General features: G+C 35.3%; 1 protein-coding gene across 7 annotated transcripts in view; it reads right to left on the bottom strand.

Moving 5' to 3' along the window:
- Positions 1–19,367, bottom strand: part of THUMPD2 (THUMP domain containing 2) — a 45,786-nt gene that overhangs the window by 24,892 nt on the left and 1,527 nt on the right. For 6 of the 7 annotated variants that reach the window (XR_003794890.1, XR_003794888.1, XR_003794889.1 and 3 more), the window contains exons 2-6: positions 15,526–15,661; positions 13,749–14,155; positions 12,714–12,791; positions 10,268–10,320; positions 2,430–2,517 (exon numbers count right to left, since the gene is read on the bottom strand). Coding sequence is in view for 4 of the 7 variants with exons in the window: in XM_029231834.1 (XP_029087667.1) it covers positions 2,430–2,517; positions 10,268–10,320; positions 12,714–12,791; positions 13,749–14,155; positions 15,526–15,661 (762 nt within the window). In the remaining 3 variants the exon portion in view is untranslated. The remainder of the gene's footprint in view (positions 1–2,429; positions 2,518–10,267; positions 10,321–12,713; positions 12,792–13,748; positions 14,156–15,525; positions 15,662–19,367) is intronic. The other variant, XM_029231835.1, reaches the window with a different exon arrangement.

Genomic DNA, 19,367 nt, shown 5'->3' with positions numbered 1-19,367 from the left:
TTAAGGTTAAAGACACTAAAGCAAAATAATTGAGGAAATAATAATTAAGTAAATAATGCACGAAAGAGTGCCTGAGGTGGAGGAAAACAATGTTTTTTTATAATTATAAATTCCAAATAATAATTATTATAACTATGATTATTATTACTGTTGGGGTCCAGGGCAGGCCACCCCAAAATATGCTTCAATGGCATATTGATTATCTTGAATTAAAGTTACTTGAGAAACAGCCAGTAAAAAGAAGTGATATTCACAAAGAAGGAAAGAAAGAAAAAGACACCTCCTTTCCCCCTGAAAGCAGGAACTAAATTTCCCTTGTGAAGGTATCCTCCCACTACTGGGAGGAGATAGAAAGCATCCTTATCACCAGAGTTAGGGAACTGAAGGCTAAGAAAGCTGTATAAACAGACTTTGTTAGTTCTTCATTCATCTGCTACTACAAGCACAAGCCCCTTTGTTTCATTAAATCTTCACAAATAATTGTTTCTTTGTCTAAAAATAATACATAAACAGCCTGCTTTGGTCACTTCAGGGATCCCATGTCTATTAGACTTCCATGCATATGAATTAAATATTTTTTTCCTCCTGTTAATCTGTCTTGTGTCAATTTAATTATTAGACCAGCCAAAAGAACTCAAGAGGGGTAGGAGGGAAGTCTTCACCTCCCCGACATTACTATAGCAGAAGTCAACACTTACATACTTTCTATATGCTAGGCATTGTTCTAATCACTTGATAAATGCTAATTCACTTAGTCCTCACATGACCCTGTGAGATTATTATTTTCATCTTGCAAATGAGAAACCTAGGCACAGAGATGTTAAGTTATCTTACCTAAAGTTTCCCAGCCAGTAAGTGGTAGAGCCAGAATTAGAACTCAGACAGTCAGACTCACCGAGTTCTGGGCTGAATAGAAAAGACTCTTACATAAGTATTTACATCCAGGTGATATTCCTGAACTTTAGAGGATTAAAGAGAAAACTCTCATAAGCTTGCAAGCAGAAAGGACAAGACAGGCATAATGGAAAAGAAAAATCACACTGGCGTGAACTGCTCACCTAGAACACCAGAAGTGAAAAGACAATGGAATAGCATCTACAGACCTCTGAGAGAAAAGGACTGCAACTCAAGAATCTTATACCTAGCCAAAGTGGCGATACCCAGGTTGACAGGAAGAAGTTTGAGGATATATAGGAATCCAGACAGTATATTCCTCAATACCACATTTGAGGAAAGTAGCTTAGGAAAGACTAACCAAGCAACAAATAAACCTGAGCCGAGGCCTCAAAGTGAAGAACAAAGGCGAGGAGCAATGCACCTCACAATATATCTTTGTGTGTTTATACAGAAACGTGCATGTTACACACATTACATCTTAATGATTAAGGATAGGCTGTGTAATATAAGTGAAGAATAAGAACTTTTGAAACAGAGGGTCATGCTTTAAGGGAAATTCTGATACATAATAAATAATTTAGTTCAATCTAGTAGTTGGGAGTTGGGAGTGGAAGAGGGGAAAATGTTTCAAAGGTCTCATTGTAGGGAGGAGTAATTCTATGGGGCAGAAGAGAAAGAAGTACCCTGGAGGTCTCATCTTATGATAGGGAAGAGGGGACAGAGGAGGGAAGATTAGAGTGTCTTGGTGGTAAAAACAGTGTCTTGGCAAAGAAAAGAGTTGATGTCTTGTTGTAAAGTTAGAATCGAGTCCCATGTGTTTAATTAAGAGAGCTGGGAGAGGGAGCCACTAATGGAATAGAACATAAAGTAAAATCCAACCTCAGGGAGAACAGTTAAATGATTAACTTGCTTAAACTAGCAAAAATAAAGAATAAACTGTAAGAAGTTACAAACAGAATAAAACAGGAGGAATGCAATCAGGTGTATCTATCATAATACTGAATACTCTCATTGAAAGACAGAGCCTATCAGAGTGGGATAAAAACAGAGTTCTGTGTTTATTAAAAAAACACACTGAAAACAAAGTTGAAAATAAAGCAGTGTCAAAGAACTACTACAAAGGAAAATGCAAAGAGAAAGAAAACAGTGAAAATATTAATAAGACATGGTGAAATTTAAATTTAAACTTCCAAATCAAGATAATGAAAACTTTAATAACAAGAAAGAGGCACACTTCACAATGAAGCAGTAACATTCATAAAAGAGTATAAACCAAACTACACAGCAGCTGAATGAGGTAACAACTAATAAAAATGCAAAATCTTAAAAAAATGTAATAAACTAATAAATTTCAAAATACCTCTTTCAGAACTGAGCAGATAGTAAAACAGTAAGTCAAGATATAAAGGCCATCTCTTGACTAGAAAATAAAATTATTTTCTTATGTCCATGGAATATTTACAAAAACTGATCAAGATCTTGGTTAAAGGACTTTGCTATTACATTAATAAGAATGAGAACAGTTTCCTTACCTTAATTTCTGCGAGAGAGGCCATTGCCCACGCTATGGTAGATCTCAGTCCTGCTGTCTTGATGTAAGCTCTGCTCGCTAAAGGAACCCTAAAAGAAAAGAACACCCAATATTACTGTATGTTAAAGAATATGATGTAAACAAAAAAATTAACCCATTCATATCTGTACCTCATTTTAACAAGTTCATACAACATGCACTAAAGTATTTCCTGTTAGAGAATATTTAACCTTATTACAAAATTACCTTCTCTAATTGGCACCTTGTCTAACCAGCCAGTGTGGTATTTCAGAAAGGTAAATTTTTTAGATAAGTGAAATTTAAACCATTGTGTGTTTAACTTATAAAGATTTAATCACATGAGGGAAATCTTCCTAAAGTGTTTATATACTTCCCTGACTTCCCACACGGACTAGACCTTGCCTTGCTGATCTGGAGTCATCAAGAGGAACAGACTGCACTGTGATATAGATGTAGTATAGGAAGCAGGGCTGAATGGATGCTAACCCTTGAAATATGTTTTCTGAAAAGTCCCTTTTGTAAGTTTGCTTCTTGCTCATTTGCATCTTTCTCAAAAGATGGAATGAAGCATGACATTGCATTGCCTAAGATAATTTATCGAACGAAGGGCTGAAGCAGACATCTCCCCAATGAGTTCACTGGTCTCCATTATGTATCACTTTATACTTTATCCTCTACCTAATCATTGCTACTATCGGTGTTTCTAGATTTGATACAAATTTTCAGAAAATTATTTTTATGTTTCTAATGCAACGAACAAGCATTTCCTTGGAAATATCAATGCACTTTTCTATTTCATGTATACAATTTGTTGGTAAGACATTACGGGTATGATTTCAAGAATCAGTGCCTGGTTGTTTTGGGGATAGACTTGTTCCAAAGCCACTAAGGGGCTCTTCTACTAACATTACACAAAGCCACAGTGTTTTCCAAACCCTATTTCCTTTCATCATTTTATTTCTGCTCTTTCTTTGACTTTAAGTTATCCTGTTTTGTGTGTATTTACTGCAAGCCTCTTAAGATCTTAGAATGAAATGAGGTAATTATAAATACCTTATCAAATAAAACAGTATAATTGCATATTTACTATTATGAGGAAGCCCTGAACGGTAAACCTACGAAAGTTTTTTTTTTTTTTTCTCTTGAAAGGTTTTTCAGGAAATAAAAATTCACATTGTAAATAGTACTATATCCACAGATTTGGAATCTGGGATATAAACTTTGCAGGTAGAAACACTATAAAATATTTTGATCAATGAATCTTGCTTCTGCAGGTTAACTGCAGCAATTATCTTGCTACAAAACACATTAGTTAAAACCAAAATGAAGAGATGATTTTCACTCTAGAAACAAACACAGAGAGAGAGCGAGAATTAGTATGGAAAACTGTCTTTGTCCATATATATTACAAAGTGCTTTTCTAAGCATCAGAGATTTATGTAGAACCTTTAAATTTTTAGCCATTATGTGCATATTTTTACTAATAGAGGTTTTATTTTATGGAAGCCAATTCTATTAATATGTGACAAAAGTGAACACATTCTTATTTTGCTTAACCTTGGGCAAAACTAATCTGCTATTATTTCAACAAAACGGCCTCATTATGTCAGTAAAAATAAAATTATTCGGGAGAAAGAAGTGTTCAGAAATAAACTCCTTGAAAATAAAAATAATTCCCTACTTTCGTAAAATCCGCTGATGTGTTTAATCAGAGTTTAGCTGGCTTTTACCTTAGTACAAAAAAAAAGGTGTTTTTTCCTCCAGAAAGCAGGCATAGAGGGAACTTACCTCAACATAATAAAGGCCGTATATGACAAACCCATGGCCAACATTGTTCTCAGTGGTGAAAAACTGAAACCATTTCCTCTAAGATCAGGAACAAGACAGGGTTGTCCACTCTCACCACTATTATTCAACATAGTTTTGGAAGTTTTAGCCACAGCAATGAGAGAAGAAAAAGAAATAAAAGGAATCCAAATGGGAAAAGAAGAAGTAAAACTGTCACTGTTTGCAGATGATATGAAACTATACATACAGAATCCTAAAGATGCCACCAGAAAACTACTAGAGCCAATCAATGAATTTGGTAAAGTAGCAGGATACAAAATTAATGCACAGAAATCTCTGGCATTCCTATACACTAATGATGAAAAATCTGAAAGAGAAATTAAGGAAATACTCCCATTTACCACTGCAACAAAAAGAATAAAATACCTAGGAATAAACCTACATAAGGAGACAAAAGACCTGTATGCAGAAAACTATAAGACACTGATGAAAGAAATTAAAGAGGATACAAACAGATGGAGAGATATACCATGTTCCTGGATTGGAAGAATCAACATTGTGAAAATGAGTACACTACCCAAAGCAATCTACAGATTCAACGCAATCCCTATCAAACCACCAATGGCATTTTTCACAGAACTAGAACAAAAAATTTCATGATTTGTATGGAAACACAAGAGATCCCGAATAGCCAGAGCAATCTTGAGAAAGAAAAACAGAGCTGGAGGAATCAGGCTTCTGGACTTCCGACTATACTACAAAGCTACAGTAATCAAGACAGTATGGTACTGGCACAAAAACAGAAATATAGATCAATGGAACAGGATAGAAAGCCCAGAGATAAACCCATGCACGTATGGTCACCTTATCTTTGATAAAGGAGGCAAGAATATACAATGGAGAAGAGACAGTCTCTTCAATAAGTGGTGCTGGGAAAACTGGACAGTTACATGTAAAAGAATGAAATTAGAACACTCCCTAACACCTTACACAAAAATAAAAACTCAAAATGAATTAAAGACCTAAATGTAAGGCCAGACACTATCAAACTCTTAGAGGAAAACATAGGCAGAACACTCTATGACATAAATCACAGCAAGATCCTTTTTGACCCACCTCCTAGAGAAATGGAAATAAAAACAAAAATAAACAAATGGAACCTAATGAAACTTCAAAGCTTTTGCATAGCAAAGGAAGCCAAAAACAAGATGAAAAGATAACCCTCAGAATGGGAGAAAATATTTGCAAACGAAGCAACTGACAAAGGATTAGTCTCCAAATTTTACAAGCAGCTCATGCAACTCAATATCAAAAAAACAAACAACCCAATCGAAAAATGGGCAGAAGACCTAAATACACATTTTTCCAAAGAAGACATACAGATTGCTAACAAACACATGAAAGGGTGCTCAACATCACTAATCATTAGAAAAATGCAAATCCAAACTACAATGAGGTATCACCTCGCACTGGTCAGAATGGCCATCATCAAAAAATCTACAAACAATAAATGCTGGAGAGGGTGTGGAGAAAAGGGAACCCTCTTGCACTGTTGGTGGGAATGTAAATTGATACAGCCACTATGGAGAACAGTGTGGAGGTTCCTTAAAAAACTAAAAAGAGGGGCTTCCCTGGTGGCACAGTGGTTGAGAGTCCGCCTGCCAATGCAGGGGACACGGGTTCGTGCCCTGGTCCGGGAAGATCCCGCATGCCGTGGAGCGGCTGGGCCCGTGAGCCATGGCCACTGAGCCTGCGCGTCCGGAGCCTGTGCTCCGCAATGGGAGAGGCCACAGCAGTGAGAGGTCCGCGTACCAAAAAAAACAAAACAAAACAAAACTAAACTAAAACTACCATATGACCCAGCAATCCCACTACTGGGCATATACCCTGAGCAAACCGTAATTCAAACACAGTCATGTACCACAATGTTCACTGCAGCACTATTTACAATAGCCAGGACACAAAAGCAACCTAAGTGTCCATCGATAGATGAATGGATAAAGAAGATGTGGCACATATATACATTGGAATATTACTCAGCCATAAAAAGAAATGAAATTGAGTTATTTGTAGTGAGGTGGATGGACCTAGAGTCTGTCATACAGAGTGAAGTAAGTCAGAAACAGAAAAACAAATACCATATGCTAACACATATATATGGAATCTTAAAAAAAAAAAAAAAAGGTTCTGAAGAACCTAGGGACAGGACAGGAATAAAGATGCAGATGTAGAGAATGGACTTGAGGACACGGGGAGGGGGAAGGGTAAGCTGGGACGAAGTGTGAGAGTGGCATGGACATATATACACTCCCAAATGTAAAACAGATAGCTAGTGGGAAGCAGCCACATAGTACAGGGAGATCACCTTGGTGCTTTGTGATCACCTAGAGGGTGGGATAGGGAAGGTGGGAGGGAGACGCAAGAGGGAGGAGATATGCGGATATATGTATATGTATAGCTGATTCACTTTGTTATAAAGCAGAAACTAACACACCATTGTAAAGCAATTATACACCAATAAAGATGGTAAAAAAATAAATAAAGGTGTTTTTGATCTTACATACATTTCTTCTTTTTTCTCTTACACACCGTCTATCAGCAAGTTGAAGACATTCTCACCTACATCTCTCTAGCCTAGATTTGTCCCTTGAATCCCAGATCTTTATCTTCAAACGTGTATTTGGACATCTTTTACCTGGAGGTTCTTTAAGTACTGCAAAATTTAAAGATATAAACTAAGTACACTCTCCTTTCCCTGTATTTATTATCTTGATATACGTCTTCATTTCCTTAGGCCACTTACCATCTATGTACTGGGTAATCTCATCTACACCTCCAGCTGAGACTTGTCACCTGAACTCCAGAGCTGCAACTTTAAATATCTACCTGGACGTGTTTCACTGGACACATACCTACTTCCTTTCCCCATATTTTATATCTCAGTGACTGACACCAGTGTCTCTTCGTTGCCAATATCAGATATCTGGAAGTTACTCTAGACTCCCTAACATTTTCTTGAATGCACGGCCTCCTTTTTATTACCCCCAGCATTGCCTTAGTTCATTTCTTCATCATTCATCGCCTGAACCGGTATGAGTTTAACCCCCCTTTTTTATTTCCCTTCCACTTTAAAATACAATTTCCTTGGTAATTTTTTAAAAATCACAAACCTAATTGCAACACTCTTCTGCTTCAAATTCTTACTGCCTTTCGAATAAAATTCAAGTTATTTAACCCGGCTTATAAGACACTTCATGACTCGTTCCTAATCCTCAATCTCCTTTTCCACCACTCTCCCTATGCACTCCCGGTCCCATCTATACCGAAACTACTTGCTCTCCGCCATGCACCTCAAGCCTCCTCACACCTCCATGCCTCTACACGTGCAGTTCCTTGCTTGTAAGATCCTTTCCTTCTCTTGTCCACTTGAGATATCCTTGCTTATTATTCTCCATTTAAGTGATACACTGAGTGATACTCTTCTGTGTTCTTTTGCTCACCTGTCCTCCATCAGTTAGGTCCTCTTTTCTAATTCCAGTCAAGCACTGACCACGTATCTGTTCTCCCACTAGAGTGAATTCCTTGTGTTTCATAACCATCTTACTCATCTTTGAACACTGGATATGTAGCACAATGCTTAGCACAGAGTAAGTTCTCATTAGATAATTTCACTTGAAATTAATTGAATGAATTAATCTTACTCTGGTAAATGCTTCTCCCTTTCCCTCCCTAGTTGCTGATCTGTTTAAAAATAGAATAGTTGAAATTTATTCACCACTTACTGTATCATAAAAGCAGTTATCTCATTTTCATACGTGTTATCTCATTTAATCCCAACTACAAAGCTAGGAAGTAGATACCATCCTTTTCCTGATTTTATAGCAGAGGAATGTGATAATATGCCCCAACTCGCAGAGTTATTTTGTGGAGAAGGGGGAACTGAAGTCCATGGTTCTTATCCACTATGCTTACTGTACCAGGTGATGTGCTACTAAGATACACATTTTTGTGTGTCCCTCAAACTCGATGGCTGCTCTGTCCTCTGTTCCATCACTTCTGACTTTCTTCTCTTGTCAGGGTCACCAGGTTACAGTTTCTGACCTCCACCATCACTTCTCTTGTCCACCGCTATCTGCTTTTCAGTTCTTCATATGCCTCCCTTGCCTCACACAATGGCGAACTGTTTTAATCAAGACACTTCGTGATTGCTTCCTTCCTTCGCTGAGGTAGTGAAACAGACTAATTACAGAGTGTCTAATGCAATCTTATTTTCGGCCACTGCTCATTCAGGGTCTGAGCCTTAATTTTCAGATATATACGTTTTATTTGTCAACTTTTAGGTTAAATTACCAGTTATTACTTGAGATGCCATAAGCATGACTTCTTGAGGGTGTCTAGCAATCATTAAATAAAATTGTACACCTTTTAAAAACACATATAAAAACTTACATATATTTGTTAAGTTAATAATAAAAGAGCATGAAAGTTAGCATTTTTATCTATGATTACAAATTAAAAATGAGTTATTTGGTGCCAAAAATCTAAATACATTCATACTGCATCAGTCAGCCCTGCTGGGGATGAAATGTTCCTTACAAATCAATATTCTAGACACTTAAGCTCACCCTTTTAGGGGCCAAAGTGTTAAAGAATATTTAGCTGCTTTATGAATCCTTCTAAAAATATATTTCATATTTTACTGTCTTACTAGTCTTCCTTACCCTTGTCTTGGTGACTATCAATAATTACACTAGGTTGAAATGTGGCCATCTTTCAGTTTCTCCCACCTTTCCTGTCGACTATTATAAAATTTAAAAAAACCAAAATTGCTAAAAAAAAAAAAAAAAAGTTTTACAAATATTCTGCAGGGGTTAGGGCCTGGGACTTCAAAAGGCACTGGAGTAGGGCAGCCTGGACCCCTTGCAGGTGTAGGTATAAAACAGTGGGTTAGGTTTCATCTGGGAGAGTTGGTAGGCTACTGGGGTAGGTGGGGGCCAAGGGAAACCAACAGGGCGTTGAGGCATGTGATGACCTCGTGTGTGTTGAGGTGACAAGAAATATTATTTGGTGCATGATTTTTGTAATCTAGAGGCTAGTGGGGTCTACCCTGTAACTAGCACACAGTGGAACTCAATCATTCAACGATTCTTGAACATCTACAGTGTTCTCAGCATTGTGCACCATTTGATAAAAGCTATTACAGTGACCTTCAGCACTCCTTTTTACAGCCCGATTCAGGCTTACACATGCACAAATGTGAGCTTAGGGTAAGTGAGGTATTCCCATAGCACTTTTAGGATTTTAAAAACATTCCATGCCTAGAATCACCTAGAGAAAGGGTATCTAAATCACCTTATACTGTGTAAACAGAGCTTTGCAAATAAAATGTTTTGAAGATGCCAACAATATTCACATGTTCCCAACAAACTGCAAATCCCTACTTCCATCATCCAACCAGCTCTTTCCTCCCAAAGCATCTAGAAAAAGGACCTGTCATATGATAAGCGTTCAATAAGTATTTCTGAATAAGAAAAGGAATCAACTGCATTTATTATTATATAGTACCCAACATAACTAGGGAGAAAACCGGAAGATTTTAAAAACTGGAATTACTCTCCCACAAAAAAAGAACTGCAATAAAATTTGAAGAATGTTTAAGGTGACTTTTAAGTACTGTGTTGTGTTTTCTACTTTAATAAAAAAATCCAAGAGGCCAACAGACCAAAAATTTTAGCTTAAATATGGGCCTGTGAAAATCATTTAATAATAGAAATAATTAGATATAATTTTCAGTATGAATCATGTCATCAGTGGGTTATTGTGATCAAATCTTTCACAGCTCTAGTCCGATCAGATATCTACTAAGCTCCGTGAAAATACTTTACTGGCTCAAGCAAAGAACTCAAATGCTTTGCCTTTAGCCCCCTCTGATATATCAATGTTTCTTTCATACTATAAATAAAAGCACAAAGTTCTTAATTTTACAAAATCTACTAAGGAACAAACCTGAAACTTAGAAACAATATCTACCTGAACACAGGAATTCCCACCACACAGTAAATATCACTTAGATGTATAAAGATCTGAAAGAACAAATACAGAAGTTAAAATGGAACAGGAAATGCATTACCAAATGATTGACAATTTGAAAACTTCCATTTTGAACCTACATAACCTATATTTTAATAAGAAATTCCAAGGCTTTGTCATATCCAGAAAAATGTTCCATAATATTTTTTACTGAGCAGAGGCAAAGTAAATTTTAAGTACGTCTCATAGAAAAATTCTGAGGTCAAATTGTATACAAGTTATATTGCGAATCATATTACGAAGAACTCAAGGTCACCTTTCTTCCCAGCGCTTCTTTGAATTACCTTAACTAAATTAGATTTTTCATCATTTTAGGTTAGAGACAACTACCTAAATCTACCCTAATTCTAGCCTCAAATAAGACTTGATGCCATGGTTAACAGAAAACTTTCTTTAAGCCAAATATACTGTGGCAAGGGTGACCTTTCCCCTCCCTACTATTTATAGGGGAGCTTCTTCCTTCTATTACCTTGTTATTTTTTCCCCAGTTTTATTGAAAAATAATTGACATATATCACTCTATATGTTTAAGGCCTATAGCATGAAGGCTTCATTCATGTATATTGTGAAATGATTACCACAATAGGTCCAACTAACATCCATCTTCTCATATAGATGAAAGGAAAAGAAGGGGAAAAAGGAACAACTTCTTCCTTGTCATAAGGACTCCTAGGATTTACTCTCTTAACCGCCTTCCTTTAAGTTGTATAGCAGTGTCAGCTGTAGTCGTCATGACAGGCCATGATGAGGATTTAAATGTCTCAAGTTATAATTAGTAGCCCACACAGATTTTAAAGAACCCTCCTTCTGTAGCCTGATGAGGCTTATGGAATTCTCTAATTCTGCTGTTTGACCTCAAGAACATTTGATTCCTGATACTTTTACCCCAAAGGTATTTTAATATAGTTTAATCAGAATTATTCCAATATTGATAAACTTTTATTAAGAAAAGAATAATCTGGAGTGAACTCCGTTTAGTCAGTTTAATTCCTTGATTACTGAAGCTAAACTTTCCAATTTTTTATATTATTCATTCTAGCAAAACTACTAATTGGGATTAATTCTTTTCTATTTAAAAGTTATATTAAAGATATGATATACTGATCTTTTTATATATCAAATGTTATCAGGTATAGCTTTCCCCACTATGAAGGTTTTTCTATTAACTGTACAGAACAAAATTTGTTAAGATTTGATTCTTCTGTCAATTTTGGTCACGGATTTTACTATGTGTGATTCTATTGTTGTCAATTTTGTTTTGTGTTGATTATTTCTACCAATAGCTATTAATTGCATTAAATGGATGATAGGAATTAAATTAGATATATTTAGTTATGAGCTAAACTATGAGAAAACTATAATTCTGAGACAGTGAGATAAAGGCAGGGAGAGATGGAGAGGAGGAAACAGGAGAGCTGAAGATAAGCAAAGTGGAAAGGGGCAGATGAAGGAAGACACCCTTATGTCAAAACATTCTTGAGGTCAAAATATTTTGCATAACAGCAATAAAGAATATAAAAGAGGCACGACTTTTTAAAAGCAAAAAATATCAAATAACAAAACTGAAAAACAACACAAAATCTTCTGATTTGGCCAGCCATTACTCCATTTAAAGCTATATAACAATAAATTTATGAATTAACGAATCATAAAAGTGACTAAACTGGTCAAATTTATGAGATGGTTTTCAAAAAATAGTGAAGAATATTTGTTATAGCTAGAATTTGTTTTCCCATGTAAGTGTTTACTTTGTTCTAATCAAAAATTGTGTAACCTCCTTAAATTGATTTTGAAAATAGAGAAAAAGAAAAATAATCCCCAAACCCTAACAAAGCCACGATTAACACACTAATTAACTTTGTATTGGCCTTTTTGTTTTCCGATTTTTTTTTACCATTAGCTAGAATTTCTTATTATACAGACTTGTTATTTATTATAGTGATTATAGAGAGCATCTCTGCAACCTCATATTAAATGTTCAGTTTAACTGTGACTAAACAATTCCATTCCAAAAGTCCTAATTTGGATGAGACATTTTCACAGTGAAAACTACTAGCAAAATTATCTGTAGTATTCTATTGCTAAAGAGGAAACAGACTGCTGGATCCATGTAGACATGATTTTTAAAACTCTAAAGCAAAATTGAAAAGCAGAATAAAAGTTGTTGACATTGCAATAATATTGTAATAACTTTGCATGGGGACAGGTGGCTACTAGACTTATCATGGTGATTATTTTGTAATGTATGCAAGTGTCGAATCACTGTGTAGTTCACCTGAAACATAATATTTTATGTCAACTATATTTCAATTTAAAAAAAGAATAGTTGGCATCGTCTTTAAAGAATTAGGTTATAAGCATATAAAATAAAATGAACACTCATTACCTCTACATTTGGATTCCTCAAATCTGCTTTCCATCCAAACTGTTTCATGAGAGCAATTCCAATTACTCTTCCTGCCTCCTGGAAAAGCAGCAGGTTATAGAAAAGAATATACTAAAAATGAAAATTTTAAGTTTAAATGTAAGCAAAAACTAACAGAGTCTGCAGGAAAATCAATCAGACTATCTGATGGTAATTTAAGGCTACAATATTAAAATATCACACGAAAGCATCTTCTACTCAAGGCAAAAAGGGTATATTTTACTTCTTCCACCCCCAACACATCCTATGGCATTAACGTCTACTTGTATGTAATCTTTATTCTTGTAATTTTATTTTATTTTTTTAAAATTTTTTTATTTTTTTTATTCTTGTAATTTTAGATACATGAAATAACCAGATCATGGCCTGATAAATATGGTCATTCTGGGTTTTAGGAGACAGATGCAAGCTGAAAGATGAACTATTTTAGCTATGGCAATCCTATATGTTTAAAAATTACCAGCAATAGCATTAGGCTCAAACTTAAGGGTCTATCTGATTTTAAGACTGGCCAAAGGACCTAGGCTTATGCCCTTTATATTACTGAACTTTGTAGGGTCTGTTCGTGGTCTTTGTTCTCCTTTTCCGTCCATCTGTGTATTTGCATCTGGGTCCTGGGACAATCCCACATGCAGGACCTGGTGCAGAGCAACAATTCAATAAACACAGAAGCGAACTACAGAGAGAGCCAAACAGCTTCAGACCATGATATTAGGATTTCCAAAAGTAAAGGATATCTATTCGTTTAACGAAACTTTTAGGGAGAAAGTAAAAGGAAGTCTTTACATAGAATGGCATACTATTCCTCTTAAGCATCTGAGGTACAGTTAAGAAGGAAAATGCATTTTTAGAAGAGATTTAGTTATATGAGATTAGGCCTAGTTATCTGCCTGGGCCTGGTTTATGTATTCTGAGAAAGGTTTTCACCTCTTTTTAGATCTAAAGAGTAATAAACTCTTAGAAAATGGTAACCCACTCTGGAGGGGGAAAGTATACCTGTGCAGTAAAGGTCTTTGCAATGGCTCCACTGCAGCGACAGGAAACTCTGAAAGTTAAGTCGTTCTGGTTATGAGTATCAACTGCTTCTGCTACATCGTTCTGAAGTTCTTCTTGAGATTTGTCTCTTTTAGTGGTAAAATTTCCTTGCTCCAGTGTTTCTTCTTCTATTTGTTTTTCCACTTGGCATTCCTTATTCTCTTGTATCTCTTGCATTTCTGCTGTTTTCAATTTCTTAGCAATGATGTCATTTTCTCCCACTTTTCTTTTTAGTGGGTTAGCATTTTTTTGAGAAAGTTTTACCTTTTTTGCATTAAGTTCAAGAAGATTTTTCCAAATTGAAATGGCATTCAACCAACTTTCAGGATCATCATTTGTAAGTCTCTGCATTTCATTAAATATTTTTCCTAAATAAATAAAATCTCAGTTTACCCTTTATTGAAGCTATTCATCACCCCCCAAATCCCATTACCTTTATTTCTTTAAAATAAGAAATTTTATTAAATTGCTACATGAATAGTGACTTCCCTTTCATCTGGAATTTATATAATTTAACATAAGAATATTGTACAGAATAAAGTTCATTCGTATATTGCATACTTAACGCCAAAGCTGTTTTAAAATTCCTACAAAGTTATCATTTTCTTTAGCAAGATCATTTGTCCTACGATAACATATGCATCTCTTCAATATACTTATAGACCTAGAGCATGTATTGGTCTTTGAAATAATGCTGATCTTGCCTACAAAAATTAAGTTTAAAAAAACAGAATAAATTGCAAAACACAGAGCTCAAAAACAGAGCAACTGAATCTTGGGACTATTTTAGACCATACAATATTAGCACAGATCGTAAAATGATTTCCCACAAAGTAACACTTCAGATATACAACCCATTCATAACTTAGGGACTGCCAGCCATGCTCGATAAAATGTAACCTTTCCTTGATGAACAAGGGACATAAAAATGACCCAAGAATAATTACTGTAGTTCTCTAAAGATGAAAGTGTGTGGAATATTGGGATGAAATTTTATTGACCCCACAATATTATACCTTAGATTTGCTTTAAAACCATTTTTCTGCCCTGTCTTGATTTCTCGCCATTTGTATCTTTCTTGACACATTTTATTATAGACTATATGATGACATGGTCTCTTGTGCACAAGCAGCAATCAAAATGAGGTTTAAGGCAATGTTTTATCCAGATGTATCTGATCCTATTTTGTTGCTTTTATCAAGATCTTTACATTATTTCAGCAGCATATTTATAAAATTAGGGAGTGGACAAGAAATCTCTTAAGCCCTCTTTAACTCTAATGCTTTATAAATGGGTATAAGTTTTTTCAAAACATTTAAAGTTCCCCAAACAGGAAATTTTACTATGTAGTATTTTTCCAATTATATCACTCATCAGTTAAAATTTAGATGGTGACAGTTTTGACCAATTAATTAAATCAATGCATTTTGGGTTATTACATGCTCCTAAATCTAAATAAATGCACTGACCACACACAGTTCTAGAGAAGGTGTCTGATCGTAATTCTTAAGGAAGAAATGTGACTTAGGACACTAAAATCTCAGAAGACAGGCAGCAGATTGCAAAGAGAAGAGACATAATTAGGTGATAATGTTCAGGAAATACAGAAAAATAACTAACGATCCCACGGGTCTGAATGAATCTTAAAAATGTGAAATGGCTACATATTAATTACCAAGCAGAAAACTCTGGAGTACAATATATCATGGGGGGTAAAAGCAATAGGTATACACTGTACCTTTACTTACAGAAGAAACATTAAATGGAAGCTGCTTTTTAATCAGCAAAAATAACCTTTCTGCAGATTTTAATTTTTTCAGCATATTCAAGTCAGAACAGGTGGTGAAAAAAACTTTTCCTGAAATATATTCAACCTAGAGATAGAAAAAATAGATATTAATGAATTAAAACATAGCACCTAGACTAACAGTAATAAAAATGACCATTTCTGAAGTATCTACTATTTATCAGACACTGTACTAGGCCCTCTGAATACATTTTTCCCCCCATATCCTTATAACAGCCCTCTAAGGTAGATTTTATCATCCCCATTTTATAGATTAGGAAATTGAGGCTTAGAGAGGTTAAATAATTTGTATGAAGTCACATAGTGACCAAGATCATAATCTTTCTATGTTACCTTTTGGAAAGTGTGTGTGTGCACACACTACTAAAAAAATAGAACACAAAATACTCATTAATTATCAAATCTCACTCAAATGTTAAGAGTGGGCAAAGGAAAGGTATAATGGAGAGGACAAATGAGGTGTCTAGCCCAAGGTTAAAATAATCAGTAGGTATTTCTTAAACATCCACCTCGTGGTCTACAAGGAAGCATACAGTATAAATCTTAAAGATGAATAATAATGTAATAGGCATACAATGACATACAAATTAAAATGTAAAATTTATAAGACAACAATCTGCATTAAACCCAGAAGAAAACTAAAAACTTAACATAATAAACGCACTGATAAGTTGTAGGTACAATAAGTAGCACCAACGATGGAAGCCATCGTTAGTAAAAGTCTCGGGGAAGAATCCTATAAGACTTAGGAAGAGGGATTCTAACAAAAGAAAAAAGGGCAAGAACACACAGATGGGAGTGACAACCTGGCTGAAGTAAACTGTAAGTCAGCATGGCAACATTTGCTGTGTGATGCTGACTGATGGTGTCAGGTGGATGGATGGTGTAGCTCAGGCCGGCTTGATAATGGTCACGAAATTTCGAGTACCACAGATGCTAATGGTCAAGCATTACAGGCTTTTGATGAAAACTATGACAGCACTAAATTAGCTGGCAGAAAAAATTACTGTGGAAGAGGCATAAAGGACTGAGTGGTGAACGTGATGCTGGAGGGAGAAGTAGATTACTGAGGAAGAAATAATGAACCATTTGGCTGTGGGAACTGGAAAATGGACAGAAGCAAGAAGTATGCATCAAACAGAAAGAGGTTTTGGAGACAGGATGGCTATGTGGTCAAAGTCATGAAGAAAGGAAAATGAAGAGAGCACTGACTCACAGAGAATCGAATGAGGTACAGCAAATGGTGCTTAATGCCAATGGAACCCTAAACCTTTTGGGTCATTCCAACGCCCTCAGGTTCAGGATGGATGTGGACAGTCCTAGCATTCTCCTTTTAGCAGTGGCCATGGGCTGACTGACATGGTTTTATGTCATTTCCTAGGACTGAGGCAACCATGGAATTTGGGGGATCCCATGTGCGTAGGTAGCTCCCATTCAATGGGAATTTGAACTCCAAATGTTTTATGTTTGATCTGACCTAATTAAGCTTTGCAGATGGTAATTTCTGAGGTTACCACTCTAGCTTGATGAAGAAGAATCTCCACTGGGGAAGCCCTAGGTTGATAACAATTAAAACCCCAATATTTCCAGTTACAAGAGTAACAAGTTCTGGGGCTCTGACATATAGCATGGTGATTACAGCTAGTAATACTGTATTATGTAGCTGAAAGTTGCTAAAAGAGTAGATCTTAAATGTTTTCACCACAAAAAAAGTAATGGCTTATATGATGCGATGGAGGTGTTAGCTAATGCTATGGTGGTCATCATTTTGCAATATATAAATGTATCAAATCACCTTAAACTTACATAATGTTGTATGTCAATTATACCTCAAGAGAGCTGGAAAAACAAATAAATTAAAAAAAAAAACCAAATAGCTTAGGTACCAGCAATGTAGCTGACCAAGAGAGATGGAGGAAGCAGGGAATGAGAATAATGTTTAGGAATCAGGATTTAAGGGGATAATGAAGTAACTAAAACAAGAACTTCTGGTGTCTACAATTTACTTCTTTCCCATTACAAAGGTGACATTTTCTCTCTAAAGTCAAAACTAAATATATACCCCAAAAGTGCTTAGAACTTGGAGACATAGTTTTAAAAAGTAAATTTTTAGAAGTTTAGATTTTATGTTACTTGACCTAAAAATATAGCTGATGTTAAGCCATCACAAAACAGGTTAACAGACATGAAATACTTTGTCCAGATTCTGGGGGAACTGAAATAAATATTTTACTGACAATGTATGGTTTTAAGATCCAAGTCTTATAAACAAACTGATGCAAACATCTAGACCAGTGATTTTAACCTAAGTAGTCTAGACATTAAATTTGTTATTTAATTGTACAAAGATCTTATCTTTTCTCATTTACTTGAGTATCAAGGGAAACAGTTTATATAACGAACTTCCTCCAAAAATATCTGTTTTTGAGGGGGGTGTGGAGAACAAAAAAACAAAAAAACGTTGACTGAAAATAAAGTTAATTAAGAGGACCTAAAAGGTCATTTAATTTATTTGGGGTATCCAGTCATAAGAATAATATGTGTTGAGGCACTAAATACATTCTCAAAACCAAAAGCAACATTATTCTCTTTATTTAAAAAATTAACATTAGGCCTACATTCCTTTTACAAGAAATGAGCATGTAATCAGAAGTAGTTTATGAAGTTGTAAAACAGCCACTGTGAGAATCAGTCATATATATGAAAGCACTTTAACAGTTCACCCTTCGTAAAGACATTGTGTCTCAAAGTAGTAGAGAGATGAATTTTGGTGTTTATGATTTCCAACACTGAAGCTACCGTTACTCATTTTTTTTAGTTTGTAACTGATCATATTCAATTACAATAATTAGGGAGAACTGTGGCATTTTAGAATATTTCATCCCAGTATTTGTTCCTTGAAAATTTATTTATATATCCAATCTGTTCTTTCCATTTGGAATTAAATCATTAAAAACTGCCTAAAACCAGCCGGTTTTATGTCTAACACTTCAGAAGATGAAATAACAGCCTTTATTAAAGAAAAAAATAGCTCTGTTATCGGCTAGCGTTATCTAGGCAGTTAGCAGTTTTACCTTTCTTTTACAATTCAGGGATTCAAGTCTGACACAAAGATGAAAAGCTTAAGCCTATGCAAAAAAGTAAGGTACAGTAAGATAGGGAGATACCAAAGTTATCCTAATTCTACAGATGCCATTTAATTTCGGAATTAATTTTAAAGTACTAAGTGAAGGACTGAGGTGGGGTGTGAGCTTTTCTGGATCATTTTAGAAGAGAGACTTAAAAATATATACTTTACTACATTAAATGAAAAACTATGGAACAACTCAACTGTCTGCTTAGCTGTACCCCACTGCCCTCTGTCGTCATGACCCCACTAAAAAAGTAAAAACAAAAGGACCTGGGTTAATTGTCTTTGCTATGTGGATTTATAAAGGCTGACTAACCAACTGACAGGGCCTCCTGGCCAGCTGGCACTGGAGACACCTCTACTCTCTCCAAAATTACTGTTCCTGCTTTTATTGTTATAATAACTAACAGTATTTAACACGTTAAACATTATTACAAAGTAAAGCTTAATTTTACCCAAGACATTTCTTTATAAAGTACTCTACACACTACATACTACAGTATATATGTGCTATAAATTAAATATTTAAAAATACACAGGAACCTATAGAGAAGCTTGCCCCACCACCAGGAGAAAAAAAAATCAAACCTGAATATGACCAAGTGCTAGCTATAACTTACAGGACTCCGATTTACAGGAAACA

Source organism: Monodon monoceros, unplaced genomic scaffold, assembly GCF_005190385.1.
Source record: "Monodon monoceros isolate NGI ecotype Baffin Bay Population unplaced genomic scaffold, NGI_Narwhal_1 Super_Scaffold_19, whole genome shotgun sequence".
Lineage (NCBI taxonomy): Eukaryota > Metazoa > Chordata > Mammalia > Artiodactyla > Monodontidae > Monodon > Monodon monoceros.
This window is presented reverse-complemented; position numbering and strand designations above follow the sequence as displayed.